Source organism: Synchiropus splendidus, chromosome 17 (genome assembly GCF_027744825.2).
Source record: "Synchiropus splendidus isolate RoL2022-P1 chromosome 17, RoL_Sspl_1.0, whole genome shotgun sequence".
Classification (NCBI taxonomy): domain Eukaryota; kingdom Metazoa; phylum Chordata; class Actinopteri; order Syngnathiformes; family Callionymidae; genus Synchiropus; species Synchiropus splendidus.
Genome location: NC_071350.1, coordinates 7,466,841 through 7,483,987, shown reverse-complemented (window position 1 = coordinate 7,483,987; position 17,147 = coordinate 7,466,841). Strand labels below are relative to the sequence as shown.

The following is a 17,147-nucleotide window of genomic DNA, read 5'->3' as shown; positions in this document are numbered from 1 at the left end:
GTCAAATTTAAAGTGGGGGATACCAACCCCCCATGTACAGTGTACGTTTCACAAGGATGTGCTCTGACCATTGTGCCACCACCACCAAGTCGCATGCAGTTTTAAGTTTTCAAATTGATTGTTTCATTGACAAACCAGTCTAACAACAGCAACAATAATATTTTTTATGCAGTGGTGCCCTTTGTTTGTCTGGCTGGTGCAGCAGCTCCCCATAATATATTTGCATGTGCCCTTCCTGCGGGATTCATGATGTTGAATTTTACCTCAAGAATACTGTAGTTTTCATTCTAATTTCCATTGATAGTAATGTTTTTTAATAGCAAGTTACAGATATGTGACTTAAGTTGCTAGAGCAATAAGTTTGGATATGGGGCCTTAACAGCCAACACATCCTCAGTCCAACTTTGCTGTGTTTGAATCACGAAAAAAGGAAGAAGAAAAAGAGAAAACAAGACCTGAGCGGGTTCTCGTAGACCACCAAAGAGAGATTAGAGCTGCATTTATATTGCAGTGGCACTAGGTGGATGATGATCTCACGTGTGAGAAATATCCCGTGAAATGGTTCAAATGCAAATGTCACTGAATATGTGAGAGTCTTGACTGAGAGGTTGCGGGGCGTTTATTCGGCTGTTGAGTCCTAAACTCCTAGCTTAATCTTATTTTGCTCTATTTGCGGGGCTGCTTGGGGGCTGGAGCCGATCTGTGGGAGAAAACCGGAGTGCTCAGCGGTAACCTCTGCTGGCCCTAGGAGAACAACCAGACTTCCACAATCAGGTTTGCCCCAGCCCCAAGCTGGATTTGAAGCCAAGGATCTTCCAGCTATGTGGCAGCTGCTTCGTTCATGAGGTTAAAATTCATTGTATAATTTCCTGGCATACGAGAGACAGCTATAAATTAAGCGATGGACTTAGAGCATTGTTTATGTCTCATTATTAGGCTTGTTCGGCTGTGCTTTATTTTTAAGAACTCATCCCTGAGCCAAAAGAAACAAGTACTACAGTGTATTCAGAGAGAAGATAATGTGTCATGTCAGTCTTGACTTGTGCTTGAGAATGTTATAGAGTGTTCCTGTCTGGTTCAAAGCTTTTTTTTACACGGATAAGTCCCAGTTCTTGAAATTGTGTTCCAGGTAAAATGTTCTAAGTGTTGAAATTGTAACAATCGCTGTTTCATTTCAATTACCGCTCACTACAATGCTTCAGGTCCTGCAGTACTGGTACCGCCACCACTAAAGGCTGAGCCAAACACGAAACAAAACCAGAGCAAACTGATATCAAATGCAAGGTGTGTCTTCAAGGATTCCAAATAAAAATGAGTGATGCAAACCAAAAGTCAGATCAAAAACATCCGACATTTGCCAACCAAAGTAAGTCACACAGTTGACAGTTTAAATGAGTCAGAAACTATGGCAAATAAAAACAAAAGTAAAGAGTCCTGCACGCAGCATGGATCATAGGAGGGAATGAGTCGCATGTGGCATTTGAGTGACAGCTGCCCGGAGATGGCAGAGATGGATCACAAGTCCAGGAAGTATAACACAAGCAATAAGAAAGTCCAAAAGTATTCCAAAATGCAGGGATGGAGAACCTCAGTGTTTACAGCGATCATATCTATCCTCTCACAGGTGGCACCAAACCTGCCGCAGGTGGACTTCCTACTACCTTTGCTGTAGGTTACGACCTTTCCTCCGAATCCGTGCCATTCCTAAAAATATGCCTGATAACAACAACAACAAAAATATGAGTCTGACAACACATTCACTTCGCTTCAATACATAAATATGTCAGTTAATGTGGCTATTTAAAAAATGAGTCTCTGAATATTCCAGGAACACGCAGTCAGATTTGAAATAAAACCAGTTCATGTTAATAGTTTCAAATAAAGAATAGATGCCTTGATGTGATCAAGGCCGTAAGCAACAAACATTTTTTCTTTCCTTCTTTTTTAAGAATCCTTGCAAACTATCGTCGAAATGGAGCTGTCAACTACAAATGCCTCAAACAAGAATTGAAAGAAGAAAATTATAGCTATTAAATACCGTAATCTGAAAAGCCATGGGAAGAGAGCTGCCAAAGGCTTTACCTGTATCATTACTACTGCTTTGTTCATCGGGATGTGGGTATACGCTTTCGTTTTCTTTGACCACTTTTGGTGGAGGATTTAAAAAAAATGAAGGATGAATGATAAAATGATAAATGTATGAGGTTGGGAGATGAGTTATGGGAACGTTTCCTTACTCTTCACCAGTGAAAGGAAGGTTGAAGGGCATGATCGACATGGCCATTTATCAACTGGACACTTTTCCTGGAGGAATTATATTTTCAGACTTAAGTGAGTTTCCTCCTTACCTTGCAGTTTGGACTAACAGTGAAGATACATTATTTTTGTTTGGCGTGTATCATAATTCGATCATAATCTCACCTGTGGTTCAGTGAAAAGCCCGAGTTGCTTTGCCCTTAAGTGAGCAGACACTCCAGTTTTGTGTCAGTTACCAGAATTTTCTCTTTTATTGAGTGTCTTGCTCAGTTGGTTTCAAGAACGCAACCGTCACCTGCCGACAAGCTCATTTGAATGTCATTGCTGATGTCATTATATTTCCATGATAAAAATGTCTACTGATATACATACATGAAATAAATGTAGTAGAATAACGTTGGGATCATTTGGGAGGAAAACAATGGCGTTGCCGAGGTCTGCGCTTTCAGAGTGCTTTTTCAGTTTTGATAATCTTAGTATTTTATTAAATGTAGTCACTTAAGAGTTGATCCAGTGCCTAATATTCATTCAGATACCTACCTACCTGGCAACTTGACTGATTGACGTTTCACCTACTACTAGTGATGGGCTCATGAGGCTTCATGAAACAGACTCCTCATTTTCAGAGGCTCTGAGTTTTAAAATGTTGTGAGGTTTCTGTGAAGTGGCCGTTCAAAACCAAATATATTTGAGTAAAGAGTGCCATCTAGTGGGCTCTGAAAATGAGGATGCCGTTTCATGAAGCCTCGCTAGCTCACCACTACCAACTACTACTGTCTGAGTCAAGCACATTCATGGCCTGAGGGGATGGTATGCCAATACAGTCACAAATGTTTTTGCCTTTTCAAAGTCATCCATCAAGTCACATTAAATAGTTTTAAAACAGGAAGAAAAATCTTATAATTACAGTGTCATTACACTCTCATTTAAAGATGTTTTCATACTTTCACAGTTCCTCCGAAGATCATCAACCTCTCCAGAAACATTGTGGTGAACGAAGGCGCCAATGTCACTCTGCTTTGCCAAGCCATGGGGAAGCCTGATCCCTCCATCAGCTGGAGATTTATCTCCTCTTCAGGTGGGTAGTTCCTGCAGCCAAACGTCTGCTTTTCCTGCTCTGACTCAGCGTAGATCACGGCACATTTGACTTTGTTCGACCACTGGAGGATTTCACGCATCACTTATTATCCATCATTACCTGTTGCCAGATCCATCATTACACCGTAATTGTTTGCTGGGAAACAAACGGGCCCTGTAGTAATTGGACTCATTCATTAGGATTATTAGACGGCTGTAAATGTTGCTGAGCTTGGTTGAATGGAAGCAGTAATGCAAGCAGCCGGGCATTGTGTCCCAAATAGTCCTCTTTTTGTTTGAAATGTATTCGGATATTCCCTGCAAAAGAAAGAAAATAACGTTTGTTTTGTGTTTACCAGTGCTCCAAAGCGCCACTTGCTAAGGCGTGATTCTTGCATTCGTAATGAGGAGCAAGAAGCAGAAAAGGGCTTTTGTGTTTTGTCTGCTCAGTCCTTTATGCCGCACTGCCGCTGAGGGAATAGAAATGTTAATATGACACGAGTGTGACTGACCTGTCGGTGTGGAGATAAGCGGGAGACGAGTGTTACCGGGCGAAGATAATTATTCACAGGCTGGGTCACAAGAAGGGCCGTTCTTTTGTTTTACAGCAATGGCAATGGGCTGGTGAAGCCCCATGAAGTCCTCATTTCCTGTGCGCAGTAGGTGGCAATCTCAGTCAGGAAAAAAAAAAAAAGATGATGAAAGGTTTCAATAAAATACTCAGTGACAGACGAAGATTATCGAGCACGTCGGCACTAGTAGATCAAGGGCGTGCACAGTGGTGCGCTCCAGTCAGTGTGTTGGCGACAGTGAACGTGCGTTGTTTGGTAAATTAGCGTGCCACCTAAACAAGATTAAATTACAAGATTTAATCGACGAGTAAACAATAAATAGACAGACAGATAACAATAACTACGCCGGAACCAGAACGGGGGCCGGGAACAACACGCAGGGACTGAGGAAGAATCTGAAAACACAAGAGAGGCGAATTTGAAGCCTAAAACTGGGAGAACAGAAAACATACTTTGAGTTAAGTTCTCCAGGTGGCAATAAACTGAAAGTGCTTGGTGGTGGAGATACACACACACACACACACACACACACACACACACACACACACACACACACACACACACACACACACACACACACACACACACACACACACACACACACACACACACACAGTACATACACACACGAGGAATAAACTTACCAAAGATATAACCGAAAAGTGAGACTCTAAATAACAGCTCACACGCGGACTGAAACGAAAGTGGAGCGAGGAAGAATGAGGAACTCAGGATATGGCTGAAAGGGAATTCAAGCGTGCAGGAAAATCTTGCTAGAGCATGGACGTCTTGTAATAGATTACCTTTCTGGAGCGAGAAACTACCATTAGCAAACGGGGGCTGACGTTGACGGGTTCATATCCTTGGAAGGCTTGATGAGGGAATGAACGCCAGCTGTGTAGCCCGTGAAGCTGGAGAGAAAGAAGGAACAGGAAACAAGAACAACCGAGATTTAAAAAAAAATAAAAGCACATGACAGAACGCAGAGGAAATAAAAAAAAATGAATGGAATGAACAAAGTGTGGACGAGACATAGCGATCAGGAGGAGAACCGGAAGAACCACAGAGGTTGTGGGATGCGACTTTTATTCCAGATCGGCATCAGCAACTAGTTGGCGATAGTCAGCATCTGCGGTAACCATCCATGGTCACCATCCATGAAGTCAAAGACACATAGAATAAATAGAGACTGGACCGAGGGGGTTCCTCGAATCCATTACACTATCATTCCTCGAAGCCAACACACAACATTACACATGAACACAAGGCTATATTGGAATGTCCGATCACTGGAAGCGTTGTATGATTTCCCTGAATCCAGGACGCTTGGCTGGGCCACCATGACCTGACCTGACAGATGATAGATGTCCCTGTTTACTTCCTAAGGAGACCAGGTCTGACCTACGTGTAAACTTGGCTGAACATTTTGTTTGTGAAAAAGTAACTATTACTGTTAAACTGACTGAGTCCAGCATGGGTGGACCACAGTTCATCATTCCATTGGTGTTGGGAAACAAACTTTAACTTAACTGTTGCACATGTTTCTAATGAAATATATTGATTTATTCTCCAACATTCTCACTCCCAATGGTGACTATTTCCAAGTGGACTCTTGGCATATCCTGACACATAAAAGACAGATGTGGGTTGGAGACAAGGTTAGGATGGTGCTCTGTATCCTTCAATTGCAATGATTCACTGGAAGGGAAAAATTCTGCTCCTTTGAAACAGATACACAACATAATAAAATGTGGCAGAACTGCTTCATGATACCGCACGATGCCTTTCCCTTATGTTTTTCCCTTGAACAACTTTTGCTCCAGTATTCAGACATACGGAGCATTTGCATGCACAGAAAGCAATGTTACCCTTATATTGAGCTGCAGTCCATAAGAGTCTCCGGAGAATGAACTGCTTGAAATTCTCTATCAGACGGTGAATGGATGATGTGCTAGACACCAGTAACACACCAGACACCTGCGCAACCACTTGCCAAGGAGCTTCCAAAACAATGCCCAGTTTGGCCCGTCCAATGGAAGTAAAAACAGTCGAATACTAGAATCACCAGAGCAAACACTGAGGAGAAAACTAGCATACAATAGACTAGTTTCACAATCATAGTTACCTCAGTTTTATATTTATTGAAATTATATTCTCATAAAGCTACTTTCCCAACCACCAGCCCACTTCTAGCTCCCCTAACTTCAAGCTCTATTCATTTCACTGCAGCCAAGCACATTGTCTGGTCTGTTTTATAGCCTTGTATTATCATGAAACAAAAAGTGCAGCTGCCAGAGCCAAAAATATCATCCCAGACTGTTTATACTTCGCTAAATATTTAAGCTTCAAGCTCTTCGCCTCTCGGTTTTCTCACTTATTCCTTGTCTCTGTAAACACCACAAAAAAAAACTCTCAGTAAAAGCTTCCAAATATAGCCGGGATCTGAAGACACCATATATCATTCTCCTCCTCCTACAGAGATGCTCCCCTGCAGGCAAAAAAAAAAAAAAAAAAAAAGTCAATCTGTGATTTCAAAACTACATCTAACTTTCCCCAGAGTTGAGCTGCATGACCGATTCGGCGGAAAGCAGATCTGAGCAAATTTTCAGGGAACAAATGAGATGATCTCCAGATTGTCAGTCCGTTTGTATCGTAATAGTGTAATACACGATTAGATTTTGGGCCGTGGATGGCATGACAAGTGAGTATTCTGAGGGAAGCAGTCTGACTAGTCATTGGAGATGGATTTTTTAAATTATTTTTTTACAAACTGTCAAACTCTGGAAAAGGGTGAGACAAATGGCGGATAACATCTGGATGGCGAGTTATCGTTCTTGCCAGCAAGTGTTCAATTATAGTGGCAGACAGATGCAGAAACAGAATGTACTTTCAAGTCAATGCATTAGTACAGTCTGTTGTCAGTGAATTGACTTGAATGTAAGGCAAGGTAGTACTCAAGTTAACTTCCTCCTCTTCAGGATGGTCACGCCTTCTTCCCAAATAAAACCTTTAGAGCCCAGGAGTAAACAGATAAAACCAAATGGATAGATGGTTGCAACAAAACCGTGACATACTTTCCAGACGTGGAACTCCATAATAGTATTTCTTTTATCCTATTACCATTGACATTTGAAATGTGTAATTGCCTCTCTGGGTAGATTTAACACCGACATGTTTTATGGCATGGACGGCCTCGGAGCACATCGACGTCTGCGGTGTCTCTTACTGATTTCCTGTCGGTATCTGTTCACCCGACTCTCTCCCGTTCTCCAACCGGTAACTAATGTGTGCCATGTCGGTTGTGCATTGCATTTTTCAGTGTTTTTATTCTATTTCCACGCTCTGTTGACGGCCTCCTGTCCTGACCCAATGTAATATTAAAGGCTTTATTTTTCATTTGAAAGTGCCATGCCTTCAGTGCGAGGATGCAAAGCTGTTTGTGCTGCATAGATAAGAAGCCGCTTCCAAATCCACGCCGGCATAGAAGTTGAGAGTGAGCAACTATGGCAGTTTTGTTTTGTGCTGTAATGGAATAATCTACGTGCCACCTGCCTCAATTTCTTCATCATCATCATCATCATCCGCGCCATCACCATATCAAATATAAAAAAAATAATAATAAAATAAATCATCCTAAAAAAACTTTCCTTTTGTCAGGATAGTGCATAAAAAATAAATAAAATAAAATAAAAATAATAATTTAATATTGCAGGTTTCCCAGATCTAAACATAACTTGTGCCATCTATTTATCGTGAGTGATAGCTGTGCATTACATACATGAATATTGTTTGTTGTGTCACTGCAGTTACTCAGAATTGCTGTTTCATGTAAACATGCATCTTTTCACTCTGAATTTGAATAGTGTCTGGAGAAAAGCTGACTCACCCTGCTGTGGTTGTTAAACCCAGACAACTGAGTGAGCAAACACGTCTGCTTTTCCCCATTGGAAGTATTGCTCTACTCGCCCACCTATACAGAGCGTATTGTTGCGCTACTTAACAGTTACACATCTGCGATTTATCGCTGCTATAGTAGTGAAAACTTTCTCAATACCAGCGAAGGAAAATTACAATCACTGTACCAACAACTGAATCCTTGTTGGTTCCCGAATTGTATCAGCACATTCACTTATCACGCTGCCCCATCTTCCCATTCAGTTCTCATCATTAAAGCTCATGATGAAGCACATAATTTCATGTGCTCCAAAAAGGATTGCAGAGGATTTGCATATGCTTAGTGCTGTCATCTTCCTCTCTCCATACATTTCAGTTCATGTGTCTTCAATGTTTTCATCTATAAAACTCTGAGCGCAGTACATGCGTGCTGCTTAGGTTTATATAACAAAAACAGATTTAGTTTTACCCTTGTGAAAACACATCTACTTTCGGAGAAAAAGAAGCCGCTTTTATTTCCAAGGACGGCGGAGAAGAATTCCATGTGAAGCGTCAGAAACAAAACAGAAAAGCTTCTCTCTCTCTGCCAAAGTAAAATCTGTTCAAATACATTTCGAGATTCAGTCAGAAGCAGCAACTCAGGCATGTCAAACCGTTTTCACTTTACCCCGATTGCAGGTATGAATGGATTATGTTCAGCTTGAGAAGATGCTGTTTTGATATTCCTCATGCAAGATAAACAGAAACATTGCATTTCTCTATTGCTTTCTCAAATAGGTGAGATTTACTTGCTGTTTTATATTTACCATTCATCTTTTTTTTTTTCCATCTGAGGAAAGAGGAGCTTGGTTATAAATACAAACTGCACACTCTCTGTGAGTCATAGAGAAGCTCCAGGAGCGTAACCTCTCCAGATCTGAGTCGCTGGGCGTGAGCCCAGCTCCTGCAAGCACTAGAGGCTGTTTAAAATAGGAAATTAAATAAATAAAGGTGTGTGTGCATAAAGATTGATGACTCCAGTTCAGGTTCTTGCACAGCCATGGCCCACTGCCCACTTCCCCTTTTGATAGATGGATAGCTAAAGGGGCTTGTGATGGATCAGGAGTGATCCTCAGTATCTCCCTCAGACTGCATGACCCAACTGCAGAGTTTGTCAGATGGCCGCATTAAGGCTGCGCGAATGAGCATGCACATGATTGAATTTGACCTGGGAGCAATAAAAGTTTTTCCAGCCTTGGTCTGCTAGAAAGATCCATGAGAAGTTGGATTCGATGAAGCCAGGCCTGAAAGTAGCTGGATGCCTTCTTGACCCTGGATGAAGAGCGGCGGTGTAAGCGCGATCGATACGCCGCTGTTACCGTTAATAGTCTCGGTTAGCCGTCCTAACTCTGTCGTAGCTTTCTGTTGCTTTTTATTTGGATTTTGTACGGTGCTTGGATTGACTTGTGTGGGTGTGTGGAGATGCATATCTGTCCCACAGAGATGTGGATCAGAAAGGCTTCATCTATACGATTATTGACCAATTCAAATTATTATTACTGAATAAACGTATGCTGCACGGAGTGCTGACCTTATGGACCAATCATTGGTGGGTAGCCACCTTCTGTTATAGAGACATAATGTACATAGTCAGCTGCTGATAATGAATACAAACAACTGTTTATCAATATGCACCGTGCAGAAATGCATATGAGATTGATAGGAATATAAGGATTGCACAGTAAAATGCCATGTTTTAAGACATTAAAAGAGGGCCAGGTACTGTCCATACTGCCTGGTGGCTCCCTGGTCAGATGCTGAGAGGCTGTGCCTTTAGTCGCGCTCCTTCCGGCTTCCTGCAGTCTCTCCCTCATGGGAGGGATAATCTGGGGATGGATCGCCTTATGTTTGAAAAACCCAAAGATGACATCTCGAGGGAAGAGTTGGTTGAGATCAAAGATGTCTTTGCTGTCATGGTTCAGTGGTCCTTCATCATGCTGCGGGGCTGGTTCGGCAAAACACCACCAAGGAGGGCTGTTGTCACCTCTGGTTCCAGTTTTCCTCCACGTCTGAGGCAGCTGAGGACGCGTCTGGGGCGCCCCCATCTTCTTTGCATTCTGTTGTACTGTGTGTTTTTTCTGCTGTGCCTCTTGAGTATCCTTTTCCTAGGAGGCCAGTTTAGATGATTCAATTTGAGATGTGCAGATGAGATGGGGCTGCTGAGACACACAAACTCTCACACTGCATTGGAGCTGAGAGATGTGTGGAGCAAGGCTGGCTGGTGCTCACTGGAGCTGTCCATGGTCCTACCTTGGTGGCTCAGACTCTTGTGTCCAAACTTGTTGGCTGCTGCTCGCTCAGCTCATGTGTGACGGATGAGGGTCGTGGGGTTGAACCACCTGCTCCTGATGGGTCGTAGTGTGCGGAGTAGTAGAGACACTGAGCCTAGATGCCTGTGGCACTTTGTCACAAGTTTTCTCAGACCAACCCTCGCTTTAAAATGGTCTTCACCCAGAGCCTTGCTTTTTTATTATATGTTTAGCGCTGCTACTCTGCGGTTGAGAGAGGCTGAGCCATGGAGACGGACTCTGCAATGTGTCAGCAGAGGGTGAGCGGAGTTCGCCCTCTGATGTCACTGGATGACTGAGTACTCATGACCCAGTCGCAACAAGAGTCGTTCATTCTCTGCTGGTGATGATGCCAGTTGTCTGGCTTGGTTTTCAGTGTGTCTTTTCGTTCTTTTCGGGGAAGAAAATTGACTCCAGCCCATCTGTGGAGCAACATCACTGTTCGACCCTGCTAATGTTTTGTGATGGCAGCCGAAGGTTCTCCTCAGTCTAATGACAGCAGCCCACCACTAGGAGGTGCCATACATATCAAAGATATCGATGACTGCGCTTACATGACGGCCCAGAAAACTGAGTTATTGCGATAATCCAGCTAAGGTTGACCTTTTAAAATGCATGTAGTCACCTTTATCTGACTGCTGGAGAATGTCTCTTAGTCGGACTACACAACCTGGATAATACGGTTAATAGCTCAACTAAGCTAGCATGTAGCCGAGTAGCTCAACTATGACCAGATTGGGTGATGTGCGGCTGGATGTGCGTCAACTACGCACCGGAAGTAAACAAACTCCAGACAAACCACGGTCAAATGATGGTAATAACCTTCGAGTTAGTTAGTAGTGTAAACAGATGTGCAGTAAGTGTGTTCGTCTGTCTTGTCTGTGGTGACACGTGACAAACCTGATATCAACTGTGTTTTGTCACTCGCGGTGACACTGATCTGCAGATTTTGTATCCTTCAGACGTTTTTTTTTTTTATGTTTCCTTCAGACGTTTTGATCCTTAGTTCCCATACGAAGATGAGAAGATGTGATTTGCTGGTTGAAGGAGATGTTACCTCCATGTTAGCAGCAGAATGAGGCTCACGCTGGTGATGTAAAGTGTCACTTTTTAAATACTTCACATCTATCATGCTTGTGAGGCAAGGACAACACAATCTCTGGGTTATTCATTTTATTCAGAAACTTGCAAGTTTACTTCCAATGTGTCCCAAATTACGCCACAAAATCATTTCTTGATCTTGGAGTCGGAAGCAGGATTTGGCATCAAAAAACCATGACCACATACTGTATGGTTTCGATCTCAATGTGGCCACTAAAGGCGCATGTTAGAGGAGTGAGACAGAACCATGTGCAAGAAGGAGGTTTTCTTTTAGTCATTTGATGATGGATTCTGATGCTTCAGTACAGGTTTTTCTGATGAAAATAACGGAGAAAGTTCATGTTCATGCATCAACTTTGAGATGGAAAACCTCAGAATGCAGGTATTGAAATCTGTGAGGCTGACTGAAACCTAAAATTCAGAATCAGAATCAACTTTATTGTCATGGTCAGTGGGGATCCCACCAACTAGAAAAGTGCTTCGGAGGAAAGTGCTGTCAATAAAAATGAAATAAAATAAAATAAAATAAAATAGCAAAGGTTGATCGCAAATTCAGTAGTCTGATGGCCGAGGGGAAGAAGCTGTTCCTGTGACGGGAGGTTCTGGTCTGGATCGATCCTTGATACAGCAAACCTCTGTTAAATTCGGCATTAAAACACATTTTTAAATTAGATTTTGTTGATAGCTGACTAAAGCTATCCAATACACAAGTTTAATTTTAACACAACAACGAAGCGTGATTCATCCCGTCCCTTTCACGGACATGAAGGGCTTTCTCTGCGCATAATTCATAGTCCCATAGTAGCAGCAGAGATACGGAAGTACTGGTGGTCTGAGAGATTAGTAGCAGCAACGCTTCTCTCCTCTTCTTTGAATGTTCAAATGCACGAGCTATAATGGGTCAAATCTGCACTACGCCGTCACAAGAGATTCTCTTTGCCAGCAAACCTCTTCAATGGAAGTAAATCTGCTTTATTGGAGGGCGATAATGTGTAGACACCAGAGCTACTGTGTTCCTGTGATCTTTTTTTTTTTTTTTTTTTTTTTTTTACCCGCTCAGCCTTTTCATAGCGGCTGCCTTCAAAGAGGATGATGCATCAAAGAAAGGCCTGGCACATTAAGAAATTCCACATGCTGAGGGCTGATAACCTGCAAAAAAATGTGTTTTTAAATTAATATTTCCAGAGGCTCATCCTACCAACTTAGCATGTCATTGTTGACTTTAAACAATTTTGCAGAAGCAAACATGGAGGTTACCAGTAAAAGAAGTTTATTATTATTATTATTATTATGATTATTATTATTATTATTTATGATGAGAATTTAATGTTCATGAGACATTGAAGATGACTGAAGATGGCTTTTTTTAAATTCCCTGTTTACGCTGAGGATGACATAGGCTGTATATATATATATATATATATATATATATATATATATATATATATATATATATATATATATATATATATATATATATATATATTTTTTTTTTTTTTTTTATTTTTTTTTTTTTCAATCTATTCCAACGCTGCAATCTCCACTGCCAGGATTCCTTTGGTTTGTTTTTACTCCCCCCACACAGTCCACCAATCCACTTCTATTTCCTTTACCTTGACTCATCAATTTAAATCCTCTCACACCACATCTCCTGCCCTAAATGCTTATTTTTGAAAACTCCTTCTGCCACGGTGCACACGAACATCTGCTTCGCTCCCCATCTCTTACCCAATTTTCTCTCTTGCTCTTGAGTTGGAGAATGGCATTTCAGGGACACAGAAAGGTTACATTACTTCCCCAAGCTTCTCGTGAGACGCTCAGCCTCTCTTTGCTTTCTTCATCTGACCAGTCTGTGGCTGGCTTGTGTTCCCTTGATGTTCTGCTATTTCACGTTCAAGGTGTAACCGGACTCGAAACTGATTCGGTGACCCATAGGGGTGACCTTGTTGAATTGTATTTTTTAATAAAATAAAGACTCATGTAAGGGCTCATGTAATATTTTCTGGTTATGGACAATTTCCATCTGCTCAGTCTATTCTATGTATTCATTCTCTGGTTGTCGGAAAACTTCTGCCCAAATATCCTGACACTGTAGACAGTATTGGATAAGCAAGGAATTGTATTTGAAAACCATAAGCCCTCACTAGCCACAAAAAAAAAGACAGTTGAAAAGGTTCAGTCCCCAGTCGTTTGAGTTTGACACACAGAGTGAAAAGAACAAGAAATGACTCCAAACTGGGCCTGACTTGTACCGCCCCAAAAAATGTCTGAAAGAGTAGTGAAAATAAAATAATAAGCAGCAGAATTCTTTCAGTAGTTTCAACCTGGTTGGACAAGCAGAGAGAAGCCTTTTTAAATGCAGGTTTACTGCAAAACATTGATAGAATCCTGTGAAATACTGGGACAACAGATGTGACAACAGTGAGAACTGAACTAGCGCTATTAAAGCTAAGATTCCTGAAACCTGGTTTGCTGAGGCGCTGTCCCAGGTCCTGAATGTTGAATTCTCTTTAGTTCTTTATGGGATCAACTTCATTTTGTGCTTGTGTTTCGACTTGTCATGCACAAGCCAAGACACAAGCACGTTGTTGAACCAGCTGCTTTTGTCTGACTACATACTCCCTTTGTGATAGGGTGAGAAGTTATGTCTCTCAGAAGAGACTCAGAGTAGAGCCGCTGCTTCTCCACGTTGAGAGGAGTCAGTTAGGGTGGTTCAAGCGTTTCATAAGGACGCCCCCGGGACGTCTTCCTTTAGAGGTGTTTCAGGCACGGCCAGCTGGGAGGAGACCGAGTGGTCGACCCAGGACCAGGTGGAGGGATTATATCTCTACACTCGCCTGGGAGCGTCTCGGGACCTCCCAGCTGGAGCTGGTGGAGGTTGCCTGGGAGAAGGGTGTCTGGTGCAGCCTTCTGAAGCTGCTGCCCCCGCGACCTGGCGATGGATAAGCAGATGAAGATGGATGGATGTTATTGTGTCAACGGCTTTTTGGCCGAGGACATGTACTTTACCCAGATCAGGTCAAGCTGAAGTTTTAGCCTAAATCCATGCTATTGTTTTCAGCAATTTTCTGCTGTGTCTCTCTTTGACACATAATTTGACCCAGCAGCAGCAGCAATATTTATCAAATCTGCGCTCCATCACAGGTGACATGGCATCTGACGACGAATACCTGGAAATCCCGTCCATCACCAGACAGAGAGCAGGGACGTACGAATGCACTGCTGTCAACGATATCGACACCGACGTCCAGACTGTCGACATCACTGTCAACTGTAAGTTCGCTCTTTTTATTCCAATGTATCACTCACAGGTGTTTGAGACTGTGGCCTCACTATCATGATTCAATTCTCACCGTGTCAGGAGAGTGAAGAAACGTCAGGGCATTGGCTCTTTTATTGGGCCAGATCGGCTTTTTGGCAGCTAAATATTAATATCCATTAGTTAACAGAGCCACTTTAAATATTGATTATCCAATCCTCGTGGTTGATAGATTGCCACTTAATGTGACTAATAAAAGTCGCCTGTCATCAGACACAAATCATTGCACCACTCAGCAAGTGTCAGTCAAGCAACTCATATTTCAAGGCACATCAGACACTAGTGAAAGCATGGGGCAAGGACTTCTTGGTCTGCAGCCGTCCTCACTCACTCCGGTGCTTCAGGTGTCTTCAGCAGATGTGCCAAAGTCATTTAGTCATTATCATGTTTCTTTTTTGATTTTTCCATTCGAGAAAAAACACCTACAACCACCGTGTGACGTGGAGATGAACAGCGAGCACCACAGACATAGATTTTTATTTTTTTGAAGTCTTCATCTATGACAGTGGTTCTCTATTTTCTGTTTCTGTTTCACCCCCCAACTCTTCGCTGCCTCTGTAAATAGTATCATTTGTCTATAAAATTATTATGAGTGCACCTTTGCATAACATTGCGTCCTTGTACATTAAGTAATAGAAAAAAAAATAAAGTAATATAGAGCAACTTACAATAAAGAATAACTTTATTAACTACAGACTGAAAGTGCATCACTTTGCCTGAATTGTAAAATAATAGTGTTTTTTGCTACACAAAGGCCAGGGTTTCCACTACTCTGCATGTACTTGAAATTCTTATAAAATTGAAAATACAAATGTTTTATATTATATATCAAGACATTTAAAGAGCTTTAGTTTATCTGGCTTCTTGTGGCAAATATATTATACCAAATACCATAATGTCAGAAAGATGTGAAGACCCAGCACAGCAAACTGATTCAGACAAAAAAACTTTGCAATTTTTTTTAAAGTAATTTAAAACAAAAAAAGAGTCCAAGAAGACGTTAAACAAAGCCCTATATCTAAATTATGTATGGAGCATGTAAACAAACTTTTTCCTTGGTTTTAACAAGGGTTCCTCTGATGACATGATCAGTCAATACAAACTTTCAACATGTATATTCACACTTTTAATACGTCCTGCTGCTGTAGACCTCCAGATGCTGCCAAGAAAAAGCCAACATCTGGTTCTTACCTTTATGAATAATTAACTATACACAACTGGATTTTTGCGACAAGCACCTGCTCAGTAGTTCTGCTGCCCAGTTTTTATGACCTCCTCCCCACCCACATGGTTGATATTAATAACTTTTTCTCCATAAATAAATAAAAAATCTGCTTCATTTCACCGATACGGATTATTCTTTAGTCACTATATTCAACTAGAACTCCTCAATAGAAAGCGCTGCATGTTTTCAATGACGTTTTTGAAACTAAACAATCCTAAATGGTGCATTTGGAAATCCTGAAATGAAGGATATTTGTGCTCATCTGTTTCAGAACAAACTGCTTTTAATATAATTGATGTTGTATTATATTGTATTTTGTATCAATTGTATAGCGGAAATGTTCAGCACTGCAGATTATAAAATGAGAATGCCATCATGTTGTCAGAACTTTTTCGTCCATGCCTGGCCAAAGACAAATTTATGTGTTGTTACATAAGCGTCTGGCCTTCAGCTCTGTCTGCTAGAATCCTCTGTTCAGAACATTTTGGCGAGTTATTGATGTAAAGAGAGAGGGACAGCTCAAGTGGAGAAGTTTGGAGACAGTGTGATTATTTCAAGTGTCCTCTTGGTGCTTCTTCTTGGTAAGAAACAGGAAAATAACTAGCTTAAATCCCTTTAGGTTTGAGGAACAGCACGGATCTCAGGGTAGCATAGCCAACATGTTGCCACCTCTAATGCCTCGTAGAGCAACTATTTTGAAGGGGACTTTTGCACCCCAGAATGACGATGGGGTCCATTGTTGACGCAAGAAGCGTTCAATTCAAGGCTATGTTCCACCTTCCATGGCACGTCCTGAGGCAGTGTGTCACGTAAAAGAAAAAAAGATGGATGTTAAAGTGAGGGTCCCGACATGGGATGCCACTGTTCACCACCAAATTTCAACCAAAATGAGGAGTAATGACTGCGAGTGACACGTCCATAAACTGAACATTGGACTCCGAAGTGTAAAGAAACAGAGTCACTCGTAAGTGGTTTCATATTCAAAGTATCACCAGCACTTGGTTTTGAGTTTCCTCCACTATGGTGTTGAAGTGAGAAGTGATTGAAGTCCCTCAGAATTGGTAAAGCACTTCACGACAAAGACAACATAAGCGTCATTGGCTGCCGTGGTTGTGTGGTTTTATTTACTGTATATAGCGTATTGGAGGAGCTTTGGAAATGCCAGCGTTTTTGCAACCTTTTGCATCCGGGCCGATAATCTTATTTCATTCGGTGAACCAACGGAAAAGAGGTTAGAATGGACGCTAGCTGACTGCTGTTTGTTACTTATTAATGTTGATTTTTTTTCGGTCACGGTCGACCATTGAGGTCAGTAACGTGTGATACGAGGAGAAAGTAAAGAAACGGAAAAGTCATCCTTGTTACTAAAATGCCCC

The 17,147-nt window shown here is 41.7% G+C and overlaps 1 protein-coding gene across 4 annotated transcripts in view; it reads left to right on the top strand.

Annotated features, from left to right (window-relative positions):
- The window catches only part of ntm (neurotrimin), a 452,357-nt gene that overhangs the window by 420,112 nt on the left and 15,098 nt on the right, over positions 1 to 17,147 (top strand). For all 4 annotated transcript variants that reach the window (XM_053846138.1, XM_053846137.1, XM_053846136.1 and 1 more), the window contains 2 exons: positions 3,209 to 3,334; positions 14,372 to 14,500. In XM_053846138.1, the coding sequence (XP_053702113.1) occupies positions 3,209 to 3,334; positions 14,372 to 14,500 (255 nt within the window). The remainder of the gene's footprint in view (positions 1 to 3,208; positions 3,335 to 14,371; positions 14,501 to 17,147) is intronic.